The sequence below is a fragment of the Barbus barbus genome (assembly GCF_936440315.1).
Source record: "Barbus barbus genome assembly, chromosome: 26".
NCBI classification, from domain to species: domain Eukaryota; kingdom Metazoa; phylum Chordata; class Actinopteri; order Cypriniformes; family Cyprinidae; genus Barbus; species Barbus barbus.
Window position 1 is genome coordinate 2,820,620 of NC_136754.1, and position 27,008 is coordinate 2,847,627.

Below are 27,008 nucleotides of genomic sequence, written 5' to 3' on the forward strand. Positions count from 1 at the left end.
TATATATATTAAAAAGTGCACAAAAGATGCTAACCACTAATGTAAGTAAATAAACCCTTGTAAAGAGAGTATGCTATTCTTCCACTGGAGCTCAAGATGCTCTGATGGAAAACATGATCATAAGAGTTTGATCATATCCACTCTTGTCAAATTCCATTTAAATTCTGAGACATTATCAAATTCATCTTAATTTGCACAACTGCAGTGCTGATTGGTTTCAGGAACTATAAACAGTGAATCCAACATGAAAACTAATGTCAGTTGTTCGTTGACCTTACAGTGACTTGTTCACCTTTTGCAACACAACTGCTAGAGTCTGATTCTACACTCTTAAAGGTTCTTTATTGGCATTTAGGGTTCTTTAAAGAACCTGTATCATCCATGGAAGCTTTCCATTCCACAAACATGTTCTTCCCAACTAACACAATGTTCTAAGAATGTCTGAGAAGTTATGAAAACATTATTTGTGAACATCCAGTTTAACGTCCAGTTTATGTTTTAAAAAACATTTTTTGCACTTATTTATCAAAGAGCAGATAACTGTTCGATTAACATTACAAAAAGAACATTTGTTCATATCATTGAGAGAACCTTGCCAGAACGTTATTTGAGAACGTTCCCTGTATACAGTGGAAAAGGGTTCTTTAGAGTTTTAAAATATTAAGAAAACAGTGGTTATTTTAAAAACCGTTCACCAAAATGTTCTTTGGGGAAAGGTTCTTCTATTTGCTGCAAAAACCCTTGTGATGCAGGGGTTGCGGTTTTAATCGCTGTACCTTGAATGCATTTTGGACAAAACAATCTGCTTTATGCACTAATGTCAAGGAGCATATATTTCTCTGTGTTGAGTGTTTGAAACCAACTGGTTCTCTGTCCTCAATTGCCTCATCAGTTTGAGTTTAGCAGCTAATTCAGATGGCCTGCAGGGAGGACATGGATATAATGCATTATGGGACAGCACTCTACGTGACACCTCCCATTTAATGATCCTTAATGGATCTGTTGGTTTTATCACGCCAGTCAGAACAGCGAGAAATCAGTGAAAACTAGCAACAACGTTGTTGTGAGTTTAAGGAATTTTGGAGGAAAGCCAGGACTGTCATTTCTTTCTGAAATCACAGTAAAATAAATAAATAAATAAATGTTTTCTAATGCATTAAAATGATTCATAATGCCTTACAATGCATTATAAATTTTAAACAGTATACTGTAATATTTTACATCAACTCATTTAAAGTCAGAGCATGTTATAATGCTTTTTTTTAAAACACTGTAAGAATGGATTGCTAAGCATTATATTGAGTTTTGATTCATTTTAAGCAGATGTCGATTCTAATTATTTTATCTAGAGTGCAGTCTGGCCAATAAAATGGCAATAGTTTGCATTATACAGGAATTGAAATGCACATAAAATTGATTGAATGTACTCACTTTTGAATGCAAGAAATGATGCTGACAATCTTAAAATGGGTAAATATTGATCTATCGGTAAGACTGATCACTAATTTTAATTATTTATAAAAAGTCATCTTATTTTATATAGTGCTTTATACAATACAGATTGTTTTAAAGCAGAGTCACAGTTATAAACAGGAAAATAACAGAAGCAATGATGCAAAAAGACAATGCATACTATTATTCATTACACAGCATTATGAATAACTTTAAAATGATATAATGGGCATAGAAAATAGATGGATGGATGTGTTTGCAATGATCACAAAGGTCTGCCTTTATTCTCAGAAACGTATCAGTAAAAGTGACTAAATAGGTACAATCTCTGTTTGCTGTGGGGAAATATTTGTGCTTCAGCATGCTGGCATTAATTCCACATTGTCTGAAAAAATAAGCAATTCCTGCATGAACTTGATTAAAACTGCCAGGTGTCTTTTGTCTGCTGGATGAAATATTGCAATTGGCTTTGCACAATTAATCAAAAACACACAAGCTAGATGTTGTATTGAATATGACCATATGGTCTGGTCAACTATTTAGGTTATTTTCTCCTCAATCAGCTACAAATGGTGATATGATGTGAATCATGACATAAATAAAATTAAAATATATTATACATCAAAAACAATAATTCTACTAAATAAAATTTTGGTGAGGACTGCCTAAAACGACCAGTCTCTAAATCCAAAGGTTTAATAAAAATAAAATAACCTGCTGAAAAAGTTAATACAATCAAGAGTAGCAATACAAACAGACGAAGTACCAAGAGAAAACAAGAGTGTGGCATGAAAGAGAGAAAAAAACCTATATGTGCGTGCTTGCGTGTCTGTGTGTGTGAGAGAGAAAGTACTGCTTGTTAAGACGATTAACAAAATCCTGACTTACTTTGATTACATTATGTTTGAGAGAATGTGACAGTCTATTGCCATCAGCAAACAAACGGCTCTAAGACACATGCCACACTGATTTTGCATTATTAGTTGAAAGACGGGTTGATATTATGAATACAGGTATTTACAAACATTAATTAGAGTGCTAATCAGCTTGATCAAAGGTCAGGGAAATCATACGCCACATTTGTAATTTAAAAGACTCTTTTTATGTTCTGAATGGACTTTGTTATGACTGTAAAGCTTCAGAAATACTGTACAACGGCACGGACCTGTTATTTTAAATGAGAACAGAGACAAGTCATATGGCAGATCATCTAATGGTATTAGATAATTCTTTTGAAATTTCTATTCATCAAAGAATCCTGAAAAATTGAATTATGGTTTCCACACAAATTTAAAGCGGCACAGCTGTTTTCAACATTAGAAATGTTTATTGCAACTTAAAGTACACCTTACTATAGGTTCAGTGTCCCTGGAGTAACCTGAGGTTAAAAGTGTGTTTCTCAAAAACACAATGATAATAGCTCATAGATCAACACTTGCTGGGTTTGACGCCATAATCGTCCAGTTTTCATGACCCTGTTTATTTTCTCATTGCATGTTACTATGCTTATTACAAACGTTTCATCCATGCATTTATTTATTATATATTTTTCACTTTGTTATCTATAATCAAAATGGCTTCGCATTCACATCTGCCTCAATTCTGGTATGCAGTGCTCACTTTTCACAATCCAGTCAAAAACCAATGGATAAATTCTGGCCTCTGTTTTATTTTCTTGCTCAGTAAACGGTTTCACTCTGAAATGCGTCACAATACAGTAGTGAAGTCAGACAACTTCCATTTCATGCCGACTTAAAATTCACTAGGCTACATAAGGTCATGTACTCAAAACAGTGGATGGCATTTAAGTCGTCTATGCAATATTTAAAAAGCTAAATTCATATGTAAACGCAACATTCCTGTAGCTTAAACAGTAAAGCTGGGTGCTTGCTCTACTACAACAGCAAGGTCATGGGTTTGATTCCCATGTATGTTGTGTATGTTGTGTTTTGAATAAGACATTTGCTCAGAATGCATGAGGGTAGACAAAATTGTCTAAAATTTACCAATTTATTGTCTAACCTAATTTTTGTTACCCAAACAAATGCTGAAAATTTACTCACCCTGAGGCTATCCAAAATGTAGATGAGTTTGTGTCAACAAATTCGGAGAAGCACTCCATCACTTGCTCACCAATGGATCCTCTGCAGTGAATGGGTGCCGTCAGAATGCGAGTCCAAACAGTTGATAAATACACACAGCTTTTCATATCACAAGACGGACTGGACTGGAGTGATGCGGATAACTTGTGGATTATTGTGATGTTTTTATCAGCTGTCTGGACTCTCATTCTGATGGCACCCATTCACTGCAGAGGATCCATTGGTGAGAAAGTGATGTGATGCTAAACTGATGATGAATTTACAGTAGACGCACATCAGAAGCCATGTCCCACATTAATGTGTCTAAACTGACAGCTGAGTAATTCTCTACAGCTAAGAATTGTGGGTCAGATCAAGCCGCCATAAGCCACTTTGAAGCTGTGGGTTAGATAACGCTTTCTGGTCAAGAAATGAAAACATGTCTGCCAGAAGAGGAACAGGAACTTCCTTCTCCACACACTAATCTCCAGAAACACGTCACTCCAGCTGCAATAAAAGCACAGGCTGTTAATGAGAGCGCGTCAGTCCTGTTAGTCATCAGTTTTACTAATATATGTCCTTCCTGACACTAATTTAGTCTGATGTTCCATTCAGGATGAGAGATGAAGCAAGAAGTTGAGAAGGTCAAAGCTGGATAAGCTTATATTCATGCTGGACTTAGTGGATGATTCCTTCCTTATACAACATATAACTGTACTGAATGAATCCTGTTCAGGTTAATAGGAATGTCATGAATCTGCAGTTTTCTTGAACATTCAAGAAATTACTAGATGGAATTGATCATCGTTTTTGACACACGGCCACTAGAATTTGTTTCTGTAGCTTTCAGTGTCATTATGAACTATGTGGATAAATCACATGAAACCTGTCAAGAACATGTCAAGGTCATATTAATTTCTGCATAAACATACATGCATTTTGTGCCATTATTTTCATTCTCACTATTGCAAACACAAAATATATTTAAAGTATTAGTGCATCATTTAGTATTAGTTATAGTGACAATAATTTATTCTGATTTTAATAAAACAATTACACTACATTTGAGTTTGGAGTCAGTAAGATCTTTTAAAATAAATGATTACTTTTATTTAGCAAGGATGCATTAAACTGATTGAACAATTCAGCTTAAATAAAATGTAAAAAAAAAAAATCAAATATAAATGTTATTTTAAATTATAATAATATTTAATTTCACAATATTACTGTTTTTACTCTATTTTTGATTAAATAAATGCAGCCTTGGTCAGCATGAGACACTTCTTTTTAAAAACAACCTTAAACCTGTAAACATTGGAGTGTATAAATATAAATAAATAAATAAAAATCATTGCGTTAGATCAGAGTTTCTTAAACTGAGGTTCATGAGTTGAGTTTAAAAATACAGTACAAAATTTTTTATATTTTATTTTTAAGTGATATACTTAAGTGATAAGCCATTGATATACATAGAAAAATCACTGGTATTCAATAAATAATTTTTTTGTGCTAACAAGAAATATCTCTGTTTTACTACTCTTAAGTTTAATAAAATTGTGTGAAAACCAAGCCTTAACTTCAGACAAACATTTAGAAAGAGAACATGGAGGAAGTTTAGAGGAAGGTGTTGAGGACAGGTAGCGCAGGGTGTCATCAAAACTGTATACCATATTCCATGAAAATGTTCCATGATAAATAATGAAGGGCCCAGAACTGAACCCTGTGGGACACCTGTAGTAATATGTAATGACTTTGATTTAAACTGACCTAGTTGAACACACTGAGTATGGCCTACGATTCCAATGCACTGCAATCTATCTAATATAATTTTATGAGAAATGGTGTAGAATGCTGAAGTTTAATCAAGAAGAATTAAAATAGATAAAAGCCCTGAGTCAGCCACTACCAATAAATCAATAGAAATTTTGACAAGGGCAGTCTCAGTACTATGAAAAGAACAAAAACCTGATTGGAATTGTTTATATAGATTATTCACTGAGCTGCAAAAACTGTTTATCTTTCTTTACAATAAATGACACTTGTTTTGACATTTTGCATCTTATGCAATGACATTATGACTTTTTTGACAGTTTTTGGAGTCAATGTATATGAAGAACATATTTATAAAGCACTCACAGACTAGGCTGGTTGTGATAGTCTGGAGGTTTACACTTTGAACTGGGAATTCAGATGTGAACAGGTCTGATCCCTGGTTAAGTAGTAAACTTAAAAGTCACTCAGGGAAAACCATCAAGCCCTTGAGTACTGCACCTACTGACTCCAGAGGGACTGATCCCGCAGCAACTGTGCTGTAAACAAGCTTTTTAATAGTTTATAACTTCAAAGAGTGACGTTTTTAACTTTATTTTCCTGTCTGACTCACTCTAGCTTTGAGTAACTTCTAGTACAGGACGATCAGGATGAAAAGATGGCGACCATGCTCATACCAGCGGGTCCTGATGGCTTGCGACAGTACACTCGAGAGTCTCTGGCGGCCATCGAGCAGAGGATCAGCGAAGAGCGGACCAAGAACACGAAGGATAACAAGATGGACCCAGGGAACACGGAGGAGCCCAAACCCCGTGCCGACTTGGAGGCCGGGAAGGTGCTGCCTCGTATCTTTGGCGACATCCCCACAGGACTGGTCGGAGTCCCGCTGGAGGACATCGACCCTTTCTACTTCAAAAATCAGAGGGTAAGTCAGTCTGAGGTCACAAGTGGCCTTCAGAGGTTTTAGTGCATCTTAAAGGAGGAGTAAGTGCTGTCAATGAGGTCTAATGGATGTGAAGTTCATGTTTTTAGCTGATAATTGCCGCAGTCCTTGAATAGACGGATGTATTTATATAAGTGCATGTAATGATTTTGTCTTGTATAAATATCTTGTATTTTCAGTGTTTTTCTGCATCATCTACCTTGAAAGCACTCACCTGGTTCTTCTGTCCAATAGGAAATAAAAATATCAGTCTCTTTAATATCTCAGTTGTTTCTCCAAGACCACAATGAGACAATCAGGAAAGCAAAAACAACATCTCACATGTTTCAGGAGAGATCTCAACAATGTCTCAACTTTGCTAAGATAAAGTGCATCAAAAGTCAAAGATCTCAATATGAACTTAAATATTTCTCATCAAATTTTTCCATGACCAAATATTTTAAGTTGCTATTCACATTCATTTATAGACTGTATTGCCTCATTTTTAAAATTTCCCTAAGGAATTTTAGAAGAAACATCTGTTAATACTCATAAAATTTTTTAAAAACTAACCTCTGAAAAGTTTCTCTGACATTTCTATTCTCAAAAAAGGCTGGTCGATTGGATTGAATGGCTCATTTTAATTAAATTTAAGTTCATTTTAATTAATTTAAGTTCATTCAATAATCATTTTCATTCACAACTGCAAAAAATATGCTCTTACAGTATAAATATCCCAAAATTCTTAAATCAAAATACATTTACTGAACATACAAATTAAGTTTTCTGAGAAATGCATCAAATTAAGTGAGTTTTTGCTTGAAATGAGAACAAATATCTGCCAATGGGGTAAGTAAAATGATCTTGTTTACCCTTTGAATTAAGTTTATTTTTCGGACCCCATTGGCAGATATTTTACTCTCAAGTAAATGTATCTTGATTCGAGAATGTTTAAATATTTGCACGAGAAAACAAGAAAAAATACAGGGGTAGAAAATATTTTTTACAGTGAATACAGTTTTAGGATCAAGTGTTACAGACAGCCATGTGATTATCTACTTCTTATATTCCATGTCTGATGCATATTATTTAAAAAAATATTGGTCAATATGGTCACTGATATATTATGACATATCTGTATGACTGATGACATATTGTACCTAACTGAACATTTACATTCATAGCATTTGTTCTTCATAAATTGTCTTTCCCTTTTAGTCTAATCTTGCCTTTTTAGGTTATTTGTACATCATACAGTTCAAACCCTACTGTTCAAACGTTTGGGGTCCGTAAGGTTTTTTCAAATGATTTTGAAAGAATATACTCAACAAAACTGCATTAATTTGATCAGAAATACAGTAAAAAAAACGGCATCATTACTGCAGTCTTCAGTGTCACATGATCCTTCAGAAATCATTCTAATGCTGATTTTCTGCTCAAGAAACATGTCTGATTATTATCAATGTTAAAAACAGTTGAGATGCTTCATGTTTGTGGAAACTGTGAAAGAATTTTTTCAGGATTAAAAAAAATACTGACCCCAAACTTTTGAACGGTATTATATATATCTATAGCAGCAGAAAGTGACATTTCATCTGTCCAGATTGACTGTTTTCTCTTCTTTTACAGACCTTTATAGTACTGAACAAGGGAAAAGCCATCTTCCGCTTCAGTGCCACATCTGCGGTCTACATATTCAGTCCGTTTCACTGCATCAGAAGAATCGCCATAAGAATCCTAGTCCATTCATATCCTTCCACAGCCTCAACCTTTCTCTACGTGTGCATGTTTATTGCTTGGAGAATTACAGAGAGATTTGGTCTGTTTACAGCCGTGCTTCTGATTTGTGTTTAATATCTTGCACAGATATCAGACCCTAAGATCACAAGCTTCTCTAGAAACACAGCTGCACTGATTTATTTTTTAATTTGCAAGACATTTTATAAATCTGGTTTCCAAAAGCATCATTTTAAAAGCCAGGTATTTGATCTGGGGCAGTATGTAACCACCTAGTACACGTAAATAACATATATTCTCAAAAAAAAAAAAAAAAAAGTTCAAAAGCTATCACTAGGGCAGTACCTTTTTAAAAGGTACACCTATTTAAACCCTAAAGGGTTAAAGGTCCATATAAGTACCTAAAGAGTACATATTTCTACCTAAATGGCATGTATGATACCTTTTGAAAAGGTACAAGTGACAGCTTTTGTACCTTTTTTTCTGAGAGTGTACCAAATGCAATGCACTAGCAGCCATCCACAACATTATAGCAGTTGTAGTATCATTATGGTGGTTTCTGCATGGGCAAACATCACTTATATTATCAGAAAATGTAGTAAAAAGCAGTTTGATTTTTCCCATAAGGCCTCTTAAACTAATCATTATTATCAAAAGGCATTAAAATCCCAAAATCTGGCCCAACAGCAAAATGATATCCAGCTGCTCACACTTTGAGGCGAATCTAAAATGCTTACCATCAGAATTCTATTGGATTTGGTCTCATTTCTGAAACAGCTCTGTAATGTTCTTCTCTGGCATCGCCAACCAAATCCGCTGAGATTCCTCTTCTAATTCCCCAAATCAAATAAGAGCAAAGTGATTTGGCATCATGCGACAGCTGCACGTTACAGCGCGCCGCATGCACAGATGTTTTGAGCGTCTGCGGTCGTGATGCACGCAGGTGTCCGGTCCTGTGGCAAGCGGTTCTGTGTTCAAACAATTAAAACCTATGTAGCAGAGAGAGGAGCAGAGATTTATTATAGACTGGCTCACAATGTCACTCCATGTTACTGTCTTCGTGCTTTACTAGAACACATTATTATTTCATTCTACATTAAACTCCTCAAAGTACGCATTTCTTAGCTGAAATGAAACGAAACTCATCCTTCATATATTAACTGACAAAATAATAATAATGATTTTAATACTAAAAAGGTAACACTTTACTTGAAGCCTTTATTATAATGCATTATAAAATGTATTATTTTTCATTTTATGCCTTGTAATGCACCTTATAATGAATGTGAACACAAGTTTTTAAGTAGAAGGATTTTTTTTCTTTTTACCGGGCAACATTAGACAGTATAATGCACTAAAACACATGAACAAACAACTAATTTCCGACATAACAAGGAATCTGCAGACATTATAATGAATTTTAACATTGTTTACAATTATTTATGAAAAGATAATGCATTATAATATACGCTATGAATACCTTTAAAATACATTTATACTTTACATAAGAGCTTAAAGTAATGTTACCTTTAATTATTAACATATTGACATTTTAAATTATTTTAAACAAGGTCACAATAAATAATTATCCCATTAATATGTTTACATTGATAAAAAATTAAATAATAATTATTTGCATTAATTTATTATTATAACATCGCTGACACTAAAATACTGTTTTGTAAAAATATTGAATTCATCTGAATTTAAAAATATTATCAGTTGTTTTCAAATAAATCTTTTTAATCATTAAAAAATACATAACATTTATTCCATCCTCATTTTCTAAAAAAAAAAAAGAAAAGTTGTTGAAACAATTCTCAAGTTCAAATAACATTGATTTTAACTTTCAATTTTGAAGCAGAAAAGCTTATTCTGTATTTTCTTGTATAATGCATTTTAATAATTTTTAAAATGTATATTTTCATGCACTAAGGAATTTACAAAGATGATGCCAAGTCTCCTAAGTTACTGGTATTAGAAACATCCATATTCAATTTTCTAGACATTAGCAAGACTTTTTCAGCACAATTGTAGAATGCCCCACTTCTAGTTTAAACACTATACCGTGTCCTCTGACTGGATGTTTATTATAAGCAGTTCAGATAGGGCCAGCAATATCTTGTGTTATAACCAAATGTCACAGGCTCTGAAAATCCCCACACTGAGTCCATGTTCAGGCTCTATTAAAACCTCACATACAGAATACAGAAAACAGAGCAAAGGAACAGATGCTTGCCTATCACTGGGTAAAATCCTTCCATATTTTCAGTTGGGATAAACAGAAATGACATCATGAATATTGCAGGCTAGCAACTTTCAAAGATATCATCTGTAACTCTTGTAACAGGCACAGCCATTCTGAAATACAATAAATGATATCTGACATCTCCAGATTTCCAGTTTATGCTTACAAACATGTAGAAATTTCTACTCCGAGGTCAACAGTGATAAGCATCCTTTGCAAAGAATGTTTAAAATTCTTGATTTCTTTAATTTGTTTAATTCTTTATCATTATTTTCTGAACATAATGTATAGAATACAATATAATATAATATATACAATACACCCCATGTCTATAACATATTTGAGTAAGTTGAACAGAAAAATGCTATTTACTGAAAAGGCGTATTAAAACACACCAGTTTTAAATGTTTAAAAATCCATTCCATTTTAATTCTACTTCCTTCAGTCATCGTTCTCATTACTGTTCTGCATCTTATTGGTATCTTAATTCAATTTCAGAAATTTAAGTGTAATTTTAAAGACATTCTTGATTCAACTCAACTCAACTGCTACTCATTTCCTTAACTTGCTCACTTTGTTTAGCTTGTTCATCATGTGCACAATTTTGACAAACTGCTGCTTCATGGCCATGTCGGATCCCCCGCCGTGGACCAAATACCTAGAGTGAGCAACACCCTTATTCTGTTTTTAAATGTTCATGCATATTTAAAAATACAGTGTACATGATGTATTTTACTACTACTATTGCATCATTTTGGTGATCTCTAGAAGATGTCTTTTGAGATATTCTTATTTGTTCACTGTTTGAAAATCAGGGGCATATTTAATTTAAAGATTTTGCACACATGCTCTTTATTTCTAAATTAAACTTGTCAGTCATACCATAATCTTTGAAAAACACAGATTAAAACTAAAAATTAAAATACTTTGTTGACATTTTACAAAGTGGTCAAAATAGCATTTTTTAAAACATATTTATTTATAATAATTATTATATAATAAATAATTATATATATATATATATATATATATATATTTTTTTTTTTCATAACATCACAAATATTAAAAATGTTAAAATGTAGAAAAAAAAAAAAAAAAATTCTTATTGTATTCTTATTTGTTCATGATTTTAAACTCTAAAAACAGACACAATTTGAAGAATTTGCACGCATGCTCTTATTTTTTTAATGAACCTCATCAGTGATACCTTAATTATTAATTAATACAATGACACTTTACCTTATTTCAAACGAGAAAACATTGAATAAAAAAGTAATTTACCCCTAAATAAACAAAAATAAATAAAATAAATGAATAATACAATAATAGTTATTAGTATTTTTACCATAACATAGACTAAAAAATGCTGTTTTGTAGAAAATATGTAATTAATCAGCATTTTGGTGATCTCCAGAATATGTCTGTGTAGATATTTGTTCACCGTTTTAAACTCTAAAACTATAAAGAACTCATGCATTGTAATGTCAATGGGAAATGTTCACAACCAACGCTATCTCACGACCAGTTCGTACGCATTTTACGAGGTGGCTAATTCGTACGAATTCGTACAACCTCACTCATATGATTTTGTATGATTTGTCTAAACCCCAGTGACAGGTAGTTTTAGGGGCGGGATTACGTGTAGGACATTCATACAAATTTATATGAATTGGCAACTCGTAAAATTTGTATGAATTCTCGTATGAATTTGTATGAGTGAGGTCGTACGAATTAGCCACCTCGTAAAATATTTACGAATTGCTGTGAGATCGGCCTGTCACAACACTTCCAAAATGATGCATTTCTGAGTGAAATGAATATTTACTGAGAAATGATAAGTGTGCATTTACTCTGATTTATGCAAAAGAACATACTGTAACGTTAGCATTCATAAGTGCTTCAGAATGTGTACTGAAATGCTAAAAAGAGTTTTCATCTTAATTTAATGCTTTGCTATGGTCCAGATAACCTCATTGGTAAGAGTCACATCTTCACCATTCTGCCTGCAGCATCAGGAATGCCACATTCCCATGATGTCACTTCCTGTTATGTTTTAAAGAGCTATATCATTACAGCTCATTCACATGGAAGCGTGACAGTGTTAAATTTAACCTAAAGCTGCATAGCGCAGGTTTCCGGTGTCTAAGCCGTGGCCTAGATTTGAACAGATGACCAGAGTTTCCATATGCACTGATTATACCTCTAGATGCCCTAATACAAAGCCACGATGACCCAGCTCCAATCAAACATCACATGCATGCATGAAATAGATTTTTAACAGATTGAATCTGAGCATGCAGCATGTTAACGATTCACCACCTGCATCAAAATAATCATTGATCGAATTTTATGCATGTTACACAACAAGTCCACAGCTAGCCGCACAACTCAGTGTAAATAGTTGACGCTTGCTTTTGTATTCGTGCAGGTATACATTCACTGGCATTTACACGTTTGAGTCTCTAATAAAGATCTTGGCCAGAGGGTTTTGCATAGAGCCCTTCACCTTCCTCCGAGACCCATGGAACTGGCTGGATTTCAGCGTCATCGTCATGGCGTGAGTTTGGCATTTGCTTTTATTAACCCCATAAGGCCTACTGTCTCATATTTGATAGCGAACCTCAGAATGATTGTACACAATTTTGTATACAATTTACTACATGGCTTCTGTCCTCTGATTGATTGTTTATACTTAGGCCTTTTAGTATCATTCTAAAAACATTCAACTTCAGAAAAAAAAAAAAGTTGAGCAAACTTAACAGTTTAAGGCAACCAGCCTCAGCAGATTTTTGAGTTTTCTCAACTCGTTGTTTTAAGTTTATACAACAAAAAGTTGAGAAAACTTAAAAATCTCCTACAAAAATAAGTTGGGAAAACTCAAAAATCTGCTGAAGCTGGTTGCCTTAAACGTTTAAGTTTGCTCAAGTTTTTTTTTTTTTCTTTTTTTTTGGTTCACGTGTCTTTGCTGAGAAATCTTTACTGATTTTTTTATAAAGTAAATGCAAGAATAACTTTTTTTATTGTTTTATTTTTTATTGTAATATTTCAAGACAAACACTTACTGGACTGAAGCAACTTAGGTTTATTTGATTACACAGCCATCCTGTTTTTAGAAAAACCATGCTAAAATGTGAGTATCAAATATGATCATCAGCTTTGAGGAAAGTTTACTTGATCATCTCTCAGTCACCATTGTATTGCATTGCATTATATGTTTTGATCATAAAACTATGGATTTAAATATCTTATAAAGACATTATTGGGAGATACAGGGGGACAACTGATATTTATATGCATTTTATATAAATATCTGCTATAGCCTACTGTTATAAAGATCTCAGTGATTTAAATTACAAGCCATCAGAACTTCATCTTCATTTTTGCCCATATAAATATCAGAATCTGCACCAAATTATATAATTTTGCTCAGTTTGGGCCTCTGAATTAAACTGAGGTGTTTTTTTCCCTCCTTTAACTCAATATTTTACCTATATCATACAGAATGAGCCATAAAAAGCCTGATGTATCAAATATGACATTCAACAAAACTATAAAAAAAAAAAAAAAAAAAAAAAAAAAAAAAATTCCAACTATTATTTCACATGTCAGGCTTTAAAGGGTTAATTGTCTCATCCTGGATAAGGACTTAAAGTACTGAGTGTTCGGAAACAATGTTCACAAATATGACAATTGTGTAATAATTTACTCACCCTCATATCAGTCCTAACTTGTATCATTTTCTTTCTTCTCTGGAACATAAAAGGAGAAATTTGAAATTTTTTCAAGTAGAAAATTGTTAATACTGCACTTTTAAATCTAAAAAGTGGACAGTGACTTATACTACCATGTTTCATAAATGACAAAACACCACCAGAAATGATCACGATAATAGTTCATATGACTTATTTGTTGTATTTCATGTCTTCTGAAGTAATATGATTACTTTGTGTAAACAGTGACTGAAATTTAAGTTTGATCTTAATGGATCTTGTGCATATTCTAATTTGCTGTGTGCATATATTTTACTGGAAAAATAAACTAGGGTTTAGAAACAAAAACGGGCTGTTTTTTAAGTAGATATCAGCAGATCATATTCCCATGAGACTCAGTTATTCATGGAGCTGTCCATGGTGCTGAACACCAAACCAATGAGACCCAAGTCTATATAAAGAGAGAGGAACCAAGAAAGATGTAAATCAAGGGATGCAGGTATCCAGATCGGGATTTGTCAGGTGACCTAAATATCCAGCATTACAGCTCCACCAAATCAGAGGAGTGGATTAACTGAAAGAGAGAGACAGACTACTGCAGGATGATCATTTCCCCTCATTATCAAGCTGCTCTAGTTTGTCCTTCCAAGCTGTTTTCAAAGTTTAGAGGGTTTATCTTCTCTCACGCTTTGCATCTGAACTTTTGTAGGATAAGATAAATGTCAGATGTGCTCTTTCTCAAGCAACCTTGACATTTGTGGCTCTTACAAAAATAAATAACTTAACTAATTATATATATATATATATTATTTATGACATTGTCTGTAATCACACACAGTGAGAACAATATGCTAGTGTGTGACTGACACCAAAATATCCACTCTGCTATTAATTTAGCAAAATGGTCAAAGCTCATAAAGCCCAGCTGATTAGATTATTGTGGTGTCTCTTTGTGTAAAATCATGAAGATATGGAGCAGATTTCAAATGTCTCATCCTCTGGCAAAAAAGAAAAGGATGTATTTTTACATCCAAAGGAGCAAGGTGGTTAATACAAAACTAGTCCAATGTTATTTTAGTATAATTAATATACTATATTATAATAATATAATAATTTTACACATATTTTTAAAATAGCTTTTATTAATTATATTTGTTTTACTTGAAATTGTATTTATTATTAATTTTGTTATGTGCATATGTATGAGTTTTTGTTCTTTTAAATATTTCTATTTATTTTTTTATTTCAGTTTTTCAACTTAAACTGATTTAAGTTAGTCGCTCAGGCAACATATCTAATATTCTTTTAGTTAAATTCTTTCATCTAATATTTCGATTTTAATACATTTGTTTTTAGCTTTTTTCTATTAATAAATGTTTTTAATAGTTTTAGGCCGAGACAAATAGTCCTAAAGGTAAAAAGGCAACTTTATTACACATTTTATAAGAATTAATCTGTAATATATTAATATGTACTTTAATAAAAACAGAAGTGGCACTTTTTTTTGCATTTACACCTCATCCATTGTAAGTCCATGTTTGTTTGCCTTTACAGGAAACCTTGTTATTTGTGAACCACTTGTGCACTTACTAACTAACAAGATAAATTATTATTATTGCTTTACATCTAATTTTATAAAAATTAAACTTTACTGTGAGTATAAGTCACATTTCTGAGGCGAGAGTCAAAATGATCATGACTTTGCATGAACAAAAATCAATGCACAAACTTTTTGCACAATTTTAAAGAGTTGAGCTTTTTTGGGAGAATGACTTCTGTTTTTTCTCCCAGGTATGTGACAGAGTTTGTGGACCTCGGCAACGTATCAGCATTACGGACGTTCAGAGTTCTGCGTGCTCTAAAAACTATATCAGTGATCCCAGGTGAGGGACGGGTTCAGTCCCGCTATCCACTTTACTTTCATACAAGAACTGGATAAGCCAATTAATTTATTTATTTGAGTGTAATATTTTTTATTTTATTTTCAGGTTTAAAGACCATTGTCAGTGCTCTCATCCAGTCGGTTAAAAAGCTAGCGGACGTGATGATCCTCACTGTTTTCTGTCTCAGTGTCTTCGCTCTGATTGGTCTACAGCTCTTTATGGGCATCCTACGACAGAAGTGTGTCCGTAGCCCCGCCCACTGTGTTAACTCCACCTTCCCCAGCAATGGGAGCTTTGTTTGTAACAACAAGACTTGGCCCTCCATCAAGGACTTCTTAACAAATGAAGGTTCAGATGATTTTTATTGGTCATAATCCTACAAACTGTATGCATTGTCAATTTATAAAGTTGCAATGCTAACTCAATCAAATCAATGCGCTGAACTATGTACTGAATCACATTCAATCATTCTGAATTTACAAAACAAATCACTTTTGCATTGAACTGAAAACCAATTAATCGCAAATGGCACCGATTTGCTGTCACAGCCCTGCATTACAGGTTGATAGAGAGATATAGGCACAAGATAACATTTGTCAGTCAGTATTAGATCAACATGGTTCTGCTAAGTTTAGTGGATCCATGAGAGACGTTTAAAGTACTACTGAACTCTGTTATCAAACTAAACAGACATTCAAAGCATTGTTATTTTAGTAAACACGATCAGGTTTTGTGAATATGTTTTAATTACATTTAATTTTTTTCTATTTTCATTTTAGTTAAAGTTTAGTTTTTAGTTATTTTAGTACTTCAGTTTAAACAAAAATGAGAATTGTTGCATTGGCCACTAGCAGAAATAAAATAAGTTGATAAAGTAATAATCATAACAATACTTACTGAATAATAAAAATAAATCATAATAATAAAACCATTTTTTTTTATTTTTTAGTTAATGCTTATTTCAAGTAATGGAATTTTATTTAGGGTTCAGTTAAAAATAATAATAACCCTGAATGAAGGTTTCCGTGATTGAAAATTCTCATGTCTTGCAAAAAAATTTTTTTTGTTTTTTTTTATTGTTCCCTTAGATAATTTCTACAAAATTGAAGGATCCAAGGATGCCTTAATATGCGGATACAGCAGCGATGCTGGGTAAGTCATCTCACTAATTAAAGTGAGATAAATCCAACAAGGTTTTAGAGTGGGAATTAGTGAATATAACATTTCTAATGAATAAATCCTGTACAAGTTTACCATGTAGATCTATCAGCTCGCCCTCATAGATAATCACTCAGTATCAGTGTACCTTGAGCTCATCAAGCCCATTGTCATAACACACAGCCATAGTGCTGCTATAATTTCCATAAACCCTAAAAGGGACGATGGTTTATCTGAGAACACACAGCATCGTCTCTGCATGTGAGGACACAGAGCGGTCAGCATGGTGACATGTGGTGTATAATCAGAGGTCTGTGATAGTTAACCACAACCTCTCACGATATGACTACACGAGCAGCTGTCATTATAGGAGAACAAGCTTTATATATATATATATAAATAAACATAAAAATATAGGTTTTCATATAGGTTTCCCAAAGAGGACTTATTTAACAAAAAAAAAAAAAAAAAAAAAAAAATTATTACTTGAAACAAAATAAAACATAAAATATAATAAGATAAAATAAACAATTAATAGAATAAAAAATAATATTTTTCATCATCAATTTGAAGTTGAAGTACTAAAATGACTAAAGCTATATAGACATTTAAAAAATTATATTAATAAAAATGACAAAAATACACTACAAAATTACCAAAACTTTAACTAAAAATGAAAACAAAATTATAAAAATTAAATGTAACTCAAAATGTTGACAAAAGCAATAATAATATATAGTGACACTAAAATAACACACCCCGATGATCAAATAAATCGCAGCATTTACACTCGTCAGAGTGAATTAACCTAGTTATCTCTACATTATACGTTACAAGAAAAAGTATACAAACATCCAAAAAATGCATTAAAGCTTTTAAGCAACCCTAATAAAATAAAATTAAATTTTAAAAAATCATATTTTACAATATGTTGCTAGATGGTATACCCAAAATGCACTATTCATAACCCCACTATGTTAGCCCTCTCATAAAGAGCTCAACCCAATCCTCATGTGACACCTAAAGGGTAACCAGTCCCATGCAGTGTACCTTATAATAAACCTGCAGTGATTCTCCAATGGGAAAGAAGCAGGAGATTATGATGCACCCTCTTAAACATCTCCGAGTGCATTGATGCATTGAGGATTACTGTGATACATGATGTGAACCATTCCTCAAATCAGGTGTCCTGTTGAGCAGAGGCGTGCTGTTACTTTACTAAGTGATCAGACTTACGATTTCTACCTGGTGGATGAAAAAACAGGTGAACATATACAGACTTGCATTGAAGGAGGGACCTGAGCCATATCTAGAGACAGATTTATTTGACAGAAGCCCATTAGTAACCAACCAGTTCCTCAGAAAACAAGACTTAATTTTGCATCTCAAGTAAATGTATCTTGATTTAAGGATGCTTAGAAATTTGTATTGGAAAGAAAAACTTCAGAGGATATTTATTTGTTTAGCAGTGCATGCAAAATTTAATGCCACGACTTTATTTTTCTGATTTAAGACCCATTTTAGGTTTTAATTTGTGGAAGAGTGAATTAAGACTACAGTATATGCATTTTTAACATCTGATTATTCTCTTAAATTATTTAAATTACTGGAAAAGGTTTTAAATGAGCAAATGTTTTTTTTTAAATTACTGCATTAAAAGAATTACACTTTAAAAGAAACATTGTAATGTATTCAGACCACGAACGCTAAGAGTTTTTTTGTTTGTGCATAAACAATATCACGAAAATAATCCGCTGAATTAAGAGTGAAAGTCCTTCATTGTGGGCCTCATTAACCGTCTCCGTCTTCACAGTGAGCAGAGACATAATCCTGCAAATCCCAGCAACACTGTTCAGACCGGAGCCACGGGATGATGTTTGTGGTGCCAGGGCTATAGTTCAAGGATTTTATTGTGCTAAATACCCATCTGTGTCAATGTGAAATATTGCACTGTTAGGGGTATTAGTGGTTATGAATTTTATAAACTGCAAGATGCAATTTCTTTGCATTTAACTTAACTATTTTCATTAATTTACTACTACAAACTACTGAATAACTTTTAGACAAAATGCAAGCTTTCTTTACTTAGCATAGGGTTTTGTAATTACTTGAGATTATTCAAAGTTTCACTCGCCTTAATAACTACAAACCTCATCCTACGAGCCTTTACAGCTCATATCAACCTCACCCAGTAAGAAGAAACAATGAACTGTGTCTGTCTGTGATCTGGGTTTAACACTTTCAGTTCCCATCAGTGCTCTCCTCGGCTCACAGCACACATCCCAGAGAGGATTTCCCCTCTACATTCACATCTGATCCCTCCTAAGCCCTTTTGTAGGGTTGTTAATGGCTGTTTTTACGACAACAGAACATTGGGGATTTGCACTGCTCTCTTCTCTCTCTCTTTATGTATGAGAAACAGAGAATGACATGTAATGAGATGCAGAAAACACCCTATATAAAATTAGATGCACTAAAATCAGACCAATTAATTACTCTTGGAATGGAATTAGAGTAATATTGTGCAAAGACAGCTTATTATGGCTTAACTATGGCTTAAATTAATTTGGCTTTTCTGTTTAAAACCACTTCTTTAGAAATTGGGGACTAATAAAAATATAGTAAAAATGCCACGTCAACTGGGTAAAAATGGTGCTATTGGTAGAAAAAAAGTTGCATCTGTGTATGTCACATTTTCCCAGCTAACAAAGAACGTAGTTAGAACTTTAGAACGTTCTGGCAAGGTTCGCTCAATCTTATTAATAAACATTCTTCCAGTAATTATAACAGAATGTTTGTTTAGAGTTATCTGGTCTTTAATAATCTTCTCGAAACAGTAGCAGAAAATGTTATTTATACAAACTTTTATTTCTGAAATGATTAGATGATTTTTAAAATGTTACTCCTTCTTGTAGAACGCTCAGAGGACATTCAAAAGTAACGTTCACATAATGTTTGCCAAAATAAAAATTCAGAGAGCATTCAGAAATAACATTTTTATCATTGAATGTGAATGTTAGCAAAAGGTTCTTCGAATATTTTTTGGTTAATTGGGTTATTATTACAGTCAAAAATAATGTAAAATACTGGTAAATTAAACAAAACATACCTTGGTCTTTTGGTACAAATCCAAATGTGTGCACTTATATGATTCAGGCCTCTTCAATGCATGTCTGTCAGATTTCTTTGGTTATTTTATAATGTACCAACTGAAAATCCTAAACCTGCTCATTTATAAAATTTATAATAACAGCACAACTGTGCCACAGTTTATGTTTAACAGAAACACAAATATGTGACCCTGGACCACAAAAGCAGTCTTAAGTCGCTGGGGTATATTTGCAGCAATAGCTAAAAATACACTGTATGGGTCAAAATTATTGATTTTTCTTTTATGCCAAAAATCATTAGGATATTAAATAAAGATCATGTTCCATGAAGATATTTTGTAAATTTCCTACAGTAAATATAGCAAAACTTAATTTTTGATTAGTAATATGCATAGCTAAGAACTTAATTTGGACAATTTTAAAGATGATTTTATATATATATATATATATATATATTTTTTTTTTTTTTTTTTTTTTGGCACCCACCCAGATTCCAGATTTTCAAATAGTTGTATCTCGACCAAATATTGTCCATGTCTTATTTATTCAGCTTTCAGATGATGTATAAGTCTCAATTTTGAAAAATTGACCCTAATGGCTGGTTTTGTGGTCCAGGGTCACATATATGTGTGAATAACCTGCTGTCAAATCCTTGCATACTTGCAAAATTCTTCAGCAGCTGATATGAAAGGTCAGAACTTACATGTGAGTGGGCAGATCCTGAGAGACACTCTTATTATCGTCGTTTCAGTCACCTCCAGGACACGGTTACTATAGAGACCTGAGTACCTCCGTCCTCATGGCAACCTCAATCCTGACTAATGCACGGATTTAACCTGTTAACTGATGCTGAACTGGAGCAGACCTACAGGAAAGAAGAAAAAGCACAAATGAGATCTCAGGAAAGAAGAAAAAAAAGCAAATGAGATCTGATTAAACTCTCAGTTGTTTCTCCTGCTTCTTAGATGTTGCTCCTGAGAAAAATACTTTAAATCTTTAAAATCTTCATTACTAAATCTCCACTAAAACTACAGTGTCAGAAGATATCTCAAAAATGTCATCTGCAGTGTCTTACAGAAAACGTCTATTGCTCAAAGAAAGCTGTTATATAGCTCTTGAGACTTAATGGAGTTCTTAGGTATGCGTTATTTGAGCATCAACTTTGTTTAGATATAAAATTTTACATACTGTTCAAAATTGTAAGGTCAGTAAGGTTTTTTTTTTAAAGAAATGAATACTTTTATTCAGCAAAGACACATTCAGTTGATCAAAAGTGACAGTGAAGACATTTATAATGTTACAAAAGATTTCTGTTTCAAATAAATGCTGGTGTTTAACCTTCCAATCATCAAAAAATCCTGAATAATATAATGGTTTTCACAAAATTATGAAACTACTGTTTTCAACATTGATAATAATCAGAAATGTTTCTTGAGCAGCACATCAGTATATTAGAATGATTCCTGAAGGATCATGTGACACTGAAGACTGGAGGAATGATGCTGAAAATACAGCTTATATATGAATATATTTCACATATAAATTTAACATCGATTCTCCTTTTAAGAGAATTTGAGGAGGATCGTCCAAAATAACGTTCTAGATTTATGACACAGGTTTTATTGCTACAGTCTCTGAGCGTGGTATTGTACTGGACTGTATTATATAAACCTGTGTGTGTTTGAACACATTGTCAGGGAGATCATGGTTGCACGGCCTCTCTCTTTCTGCCTTTGGGCGAGAGATTTACAGATGGCCTCGTTTTGCGGCTCTGCTGTCCAGCTGTTGGCAGTTCCATTACTAAATGATCCCTCTGTCAGATTGACACGAGTCTGTCCTCTGCTTGGCCTGCCACTCAAACTTAATGTCACCATAGTAACAGAGAGAAAGAGAGGATGGACTGAGGATGGGAGGAAAAATTAACTGCAACTCGATACCCATCTGTTTACTTATAATCTTCCATTTAGGCCTCAATGCATGTGACTTTGTGTGCTGTCTTCCTGGAACTGGGATGTGTTTCTCTATATTTGAATATGCTATGAATATATGCACTACCATACGAAAGTTTGGAATATTAGCAGTGACATATTAAAATGATCAAAAGGGACAGTGAAGATGTTTATAATGTTACAAAAGATTTATATTTCAAATAAATGGTGTCTTTTGAATATTCTATTCATCAAAAAAAGAAAAAGAAAATGTATCTCAGTTTCCACCAAAATATTAAGCAGCACAACTGTTTTCAACATTGATAATAATCAGAAATATTTCTTAAGCAGCAAATCAGCATATTATACTGATTTCTGAAGGATCATGTGACACTGAAGACTGGAGTAATGATGCTGAAAATACAGCTTTAATCACAGGAATAAATTACATTTTACAATATATTAGAACAGTAAATAGTTATTTTAAACTGATATAATATTACCAATTTTACTGTATTTTTGATTGGTGATTTTACTTGGTGAGAATAAAATACTTCTTTCAAAAACATAAATACAGATCCCAAACTTTGAAGAGTAGTGCATATTACTTAAAATTGTCTTTAAAATATTTATACATCATGGTAGTATTTGTTTTACTGTCCTTAAAGTTAAAAAAAAAATCAGTATTCATGCATAATACAATAAAAAAAGAGAACAATTCTACATTAACGAGAGGGTATTGGGAATCATATTGTTTTGTATCAGCGAAAGAAATATTAAAGGGGCTAAAAAATCCATTTTCTAGAAGACCGATACTTATTTTTTGGGGGGTTGAAATGAGACCTAACCATACCTTTGTCACATTCTTCCCTGTTTCTAGGCTATATGCTCTATTGACTCATATTGCCATTCCTACTGTTAAGCATCTTAATGTTTCTTCTATACACAGGAAGTGCCCTGATGGGTTTGACTGTTTTAAAACAGGACGGAACCCAAACTACGGCTACACAAGCTTTGACACCTTTGGCTGGGCTTTCCTGGCTCTCTTCAGACTAATGACACAAGACTACTGGGAAAACCTCTACCATCAGGTACCAGCCATGACACTGAAGGAATAATCATCTGTTATCTAAATATTATTGCAAATGTCTTTTCTTCCTCTCCATGACAGACTTTACGGTCAGCAGGGAAAACCTACATGATTTTCTTTGTGCTGGTGATATTTCTGGGTTCGTTCTATCTGGTGAACTTGATCCTGGCTGTCGTGGCCATGGCATATGAGGAGCAAAACCAAGCGACCATCGCAGAGGCCTGGGCAAAAGAAAGAGAGTTTCAGCTGGCGATGGAACAGCTACGCAAGGAACAGAGAGTAATTCGACAACTTCTTTATAACTAGCAGTCTGAAATAAACAAAGTTCATTACCTGAACCTCAACCTCTTGTAGTACTAGATACATTTATCCTTTCCTTTTACGGCTGTCAATTCCTAGTGGATAAAATCAATTAAAATGTTTCATGTTGATTCTGAATATAACTTAAAACACTGAAATGATGCTTTTTTCCCAGCACCTGCATAAAATGATTTGCTTTACACTGCAAGAAACATGTATGAGATTATACAATTATTATACTCATTGCATTTCATTTCAAGGGCAAATTCAGTTCAAGCACATCTGATTTGTCAGTTCTCGTTGGTATTAGGCAATAGCAAAACAGCGCAGAAAGGAGGCTGAGATGGCCCTGGGTGCTGATTTATCTCCATCACCCTTCTCTCGGAAAGACTCGGTGAAATTCAGGAGTAGAACGAGATCCCACGGAACGCTTTCAGAGGAGATGGAGGACAACTTTTGGCCAAAATTTGACCCATCTGATGAAAAAGTAAGTACTATTTCATAACTGTTTGATTTATATTTGCCTTTAAGGTATATTCCGTCCTTTGTCCAGATTAAAAACAGCTGTTGTCTCTAAAATTTTTATTAGGAAAAATGACTAAGTGTACCTTATATCCCAACATAAATAAAAATAAATAAAATGATTTTAAAGGCTTAAAGTATTTTTTTCTTCTAAAACCTAATAAAAATTGTAATATAAAATTTATCAGATTTTCTATGAAAAGTAAAAAAGTGTTGCTTCTGTCTACAATATTTTAGTGTCATTGATATACTATAATAGTTTTCGTTAATATTTTAAATTGTTTTATCATCAAATTTTCTGCCTTCAATTTAATTTTAGTTAAAGTTTTATCAATTTTGCTGCGATTTCGTCTTTTTTATAAATTTTTATATAGTACTTATTCATTTTATAAATCTATATAGTGTTTTTTATTCATTAGTTTATTTTAATACTTCAGCTTAAACTAAATAAAAATGAGAAAGTTTGCCATGTCAACTAGCTGAAATAAATGTTTACTTTTTTATATTTTATTTTTTATAAAGTCTATTATTAGTTTAATTTTAGTTAACAATAATAACCCTACTATCATCTACTTCCTAATCCTGTCCTCCAGCCAGCTCACCCTTTCCTAGCCACTCTCTCCTCCCATCCTCTGAGCACCCGTCGTGGAAGCCAGCTCAGTATCTTTACCTTCCGGCCACGCAACAGTTCAGAGGCTGACTTTGCAGATGACGAGCACAGCATCCACGGTGATGGGCGGAGTCAGGCGGGTTCCATGGCGACGCCGTGGAACAAGCGTCGTACGGGCAGCATCAGGAGTCACTCATCACAGGTGTTCATGCCCACCCTCACCCTTAACGGCAGACTTAACATTTCCCTGGACCACAACGGCATGACCAGCATCGGCCCGCACACCCTGACCTCTGTTCCAGCGTTCAGCATGGAGAAGGTCAGGGAGGACATGGTATGGTCTTATCTCATTACACCTTTTTTCCATGAAAAATGGGATTTATGTCATTAACCCCTCCGTCATGTTTCTGGAATACTATATGTTTGTTCTCCAAAGAATACAAAAAGTAGTTATACTTTTGAAAAGTCTTAAAAAGTCTTGTTTAGCCATTTTCAAAAGACATCTAAAGACACATCCTTTTCACCATCACCTGACCAGTTAATACTAATTCTATTCTATTCTATTCTATTCTATTCTATTCTATTCTATTTAGTGCTGTCAAACCATTAATCCTGATTAATCGCATCCAAAATAAAAGTTTTTGTTTACAAAATGTATGTTTGTGTACTATGTATATTTATTATGTATATAAATACACACACATGCATGTCTATATTTAAGAAAAATATGTAACACTTATATATTAAATATGTTTATATATGTTATAAATTATATGAATATAAATATATACATGTAAATATTTTCTAAATATATGCTGTATGTGTGTATTTATATATACGTAATAAATATACACAATACACACACATATATATTATGTAAACAAAAACTTTTATTTTGGGCGTGATTAATCATTTGACAGCACTAATTCTATTCTACTCTATTCTATTTTTAAAAAACACCTTGCTGAGACTTGTCACAGTACTTCTATATTGTTGCTCTCTAGTTGGTCTGATTGCTTCTACTTGAAAGTGAAAGTGACGTGACATACAGCCAAGTATGGTGACCCATACTCAGACTCAGAATTCGTGCTCTGCATTTTAACCCATCCAAAGTGCACACACACACACAGCAGTGAACACACACACACCGTGAACACACACCCGGAGCAGTGTGCTTCTATTCAAGTTGCTTTGGATAAAAGCGTCTGCTAAATGATTAATCTGCACTGTAAAAAAAAAATAGTTGTTTCAACTTAAAATAATCTGTTACCCTGCTGACTTAAAATTTTTAGTTTATTCAACTAAATTATTCTAGTTGTCCCTTAAATTAACATTGAGTAACTTAAAATTTCAAGTTAAACAAAAACGTTTTAAGTCAGCGGGGTAACCAATTATTTGAACTTTTTGGAACTATTTTTTTTTTTACAGTGTGCTAAATGATTAAATGTAAATGTGAACGTATAAAGGAGAATGTCCAGGCAAATCTATCAACTTCCATCATATGGAAAAGAGATGAGGATGGCTTCTGGATGGATAACGTGAGAACAATGCTGATTAATAATAATAATTTGATAATGAAGCATTTCAATGAAAAAGTTTCAATCGAATTTAAAATGGACTATTTTAATCTTTAAAAGCCTACTGTATTATATGCACATTTCTAAGACCTCTAAATGATCAACTCTACTGAAAAACCTGTTGTATGCAATCTACTACATGCCTTCTGTCTTCTAATTGATAGTTTATACTTCTTTTAGATTCTAAAAGGCCTTTTAGTATAATTTTAGTGTTGATCTAAAGATCTCATTGATTTACATTACAAGCTATCAGAATTTTATTGTATTGTACTTAATATGCTTGAAATATCAGCAACTGTTTTTATATTTAATCTACAGATTCGATAATGTTCAAAACATTCGATTTTTCTGAATATTATTTCACATAACAGGGTTAACCAATAGAGTGTATGCTTGTTAAAGTATCATGCCATTGCTCAGCTTTTGAGGAAGATTTCAGATCAGTCACTTACGAGGTTCCACTTTAGTTTGAATACAGCTTTAGAAGGAAGTTACCTACATAGGTGTCCCCTTGGTTTTGGAAAATATTTGACATTTTGATGTTCACTTTGATTGACAGGAGCCAGTTGGTCAGAATGAACAGACCACTCCAGCTGCCAAGCTGACCGTCGACGTGCAGGAGGAAGTCCCGCCCCCTCGCAGGAAGAGAGGACTGAGCTCTGTCAGCTTCTTCAGTGATGCCATAGACGGTGGGATGGATTAAAATTGTTTAGAAAAAATAAAAAGACACAAATGAGACAATTGTTGACATGCTCTAAGAGTACAGAACTATAAAATCAATGTTGAATCTCAGAAGAATTTGATGAGAAATGTTTGAGTTCACACTCAGAATTCTCACTGTTGATTGCTGACATATGTACCTTGACAAATCTGAGCACAGTTTGAGACTGGTGAGCTCTCTTCTGAAAGT

The 27,008-nt window shown here is 33.3% G+C and overlaps 1 protein-coding gene across 1 annotated transcript in view; it reads left to right on the plus strand.

Moving 5' to 3' along the window:
• Nucleotides 1–5,961: 5,961 nt before the first annotated feature.
• The window catches only part of LOC306846082 (sodium channel protein type 2 subunit alpha-like), a gene marked incomplete at both ends in the record, with an annotated part of 41,583 nt that continues 20,536 nt past the window's right edge, over nt 5,962–27,008 (plus strand). The window contains 12 exons of the mRNA XM_079379186.1: nt 5,962–6,228; nt 7,855–8,006; nt 10,793–10,873; nt 12,639–12,767; nt 15,712–15,803; nt 15,909–16,151; nt 16,892–16,955; nt 22,949–23,090; nt 23,171–23,368; nt 23,700–23,876; nt 24,505–24,855; nt 26,658–26,787. Coding sequence (XP_079235312.1) covers nt 5,962–6,228; nt 7,855–8,006; nt 10,793–10,873; nt 12,639–12,767; nt 15,712–15,803; nt 15,909–16,151; nt 16,892–16,955; nt 22,949–23,090; nt 23,171–23,368; nt 23,700–23,876; nt 24,505–24,855; nt 26,658–26,787 — 2,026 coding nt within the window. The remainder of the gene's footprint in view (nt 6,229–7,854; nt 8,007–10,792; nt 10,874–12,638; nt 12,768–15,711; nt 15,804–15,908; nt 16,152–16,891; nt 16,956–22,948; nt 23,091–23,170; nt 23,369–23,699; nt 23,877–24,504; nt 24,856–26,657; nt 26,788–27,008) is intronic.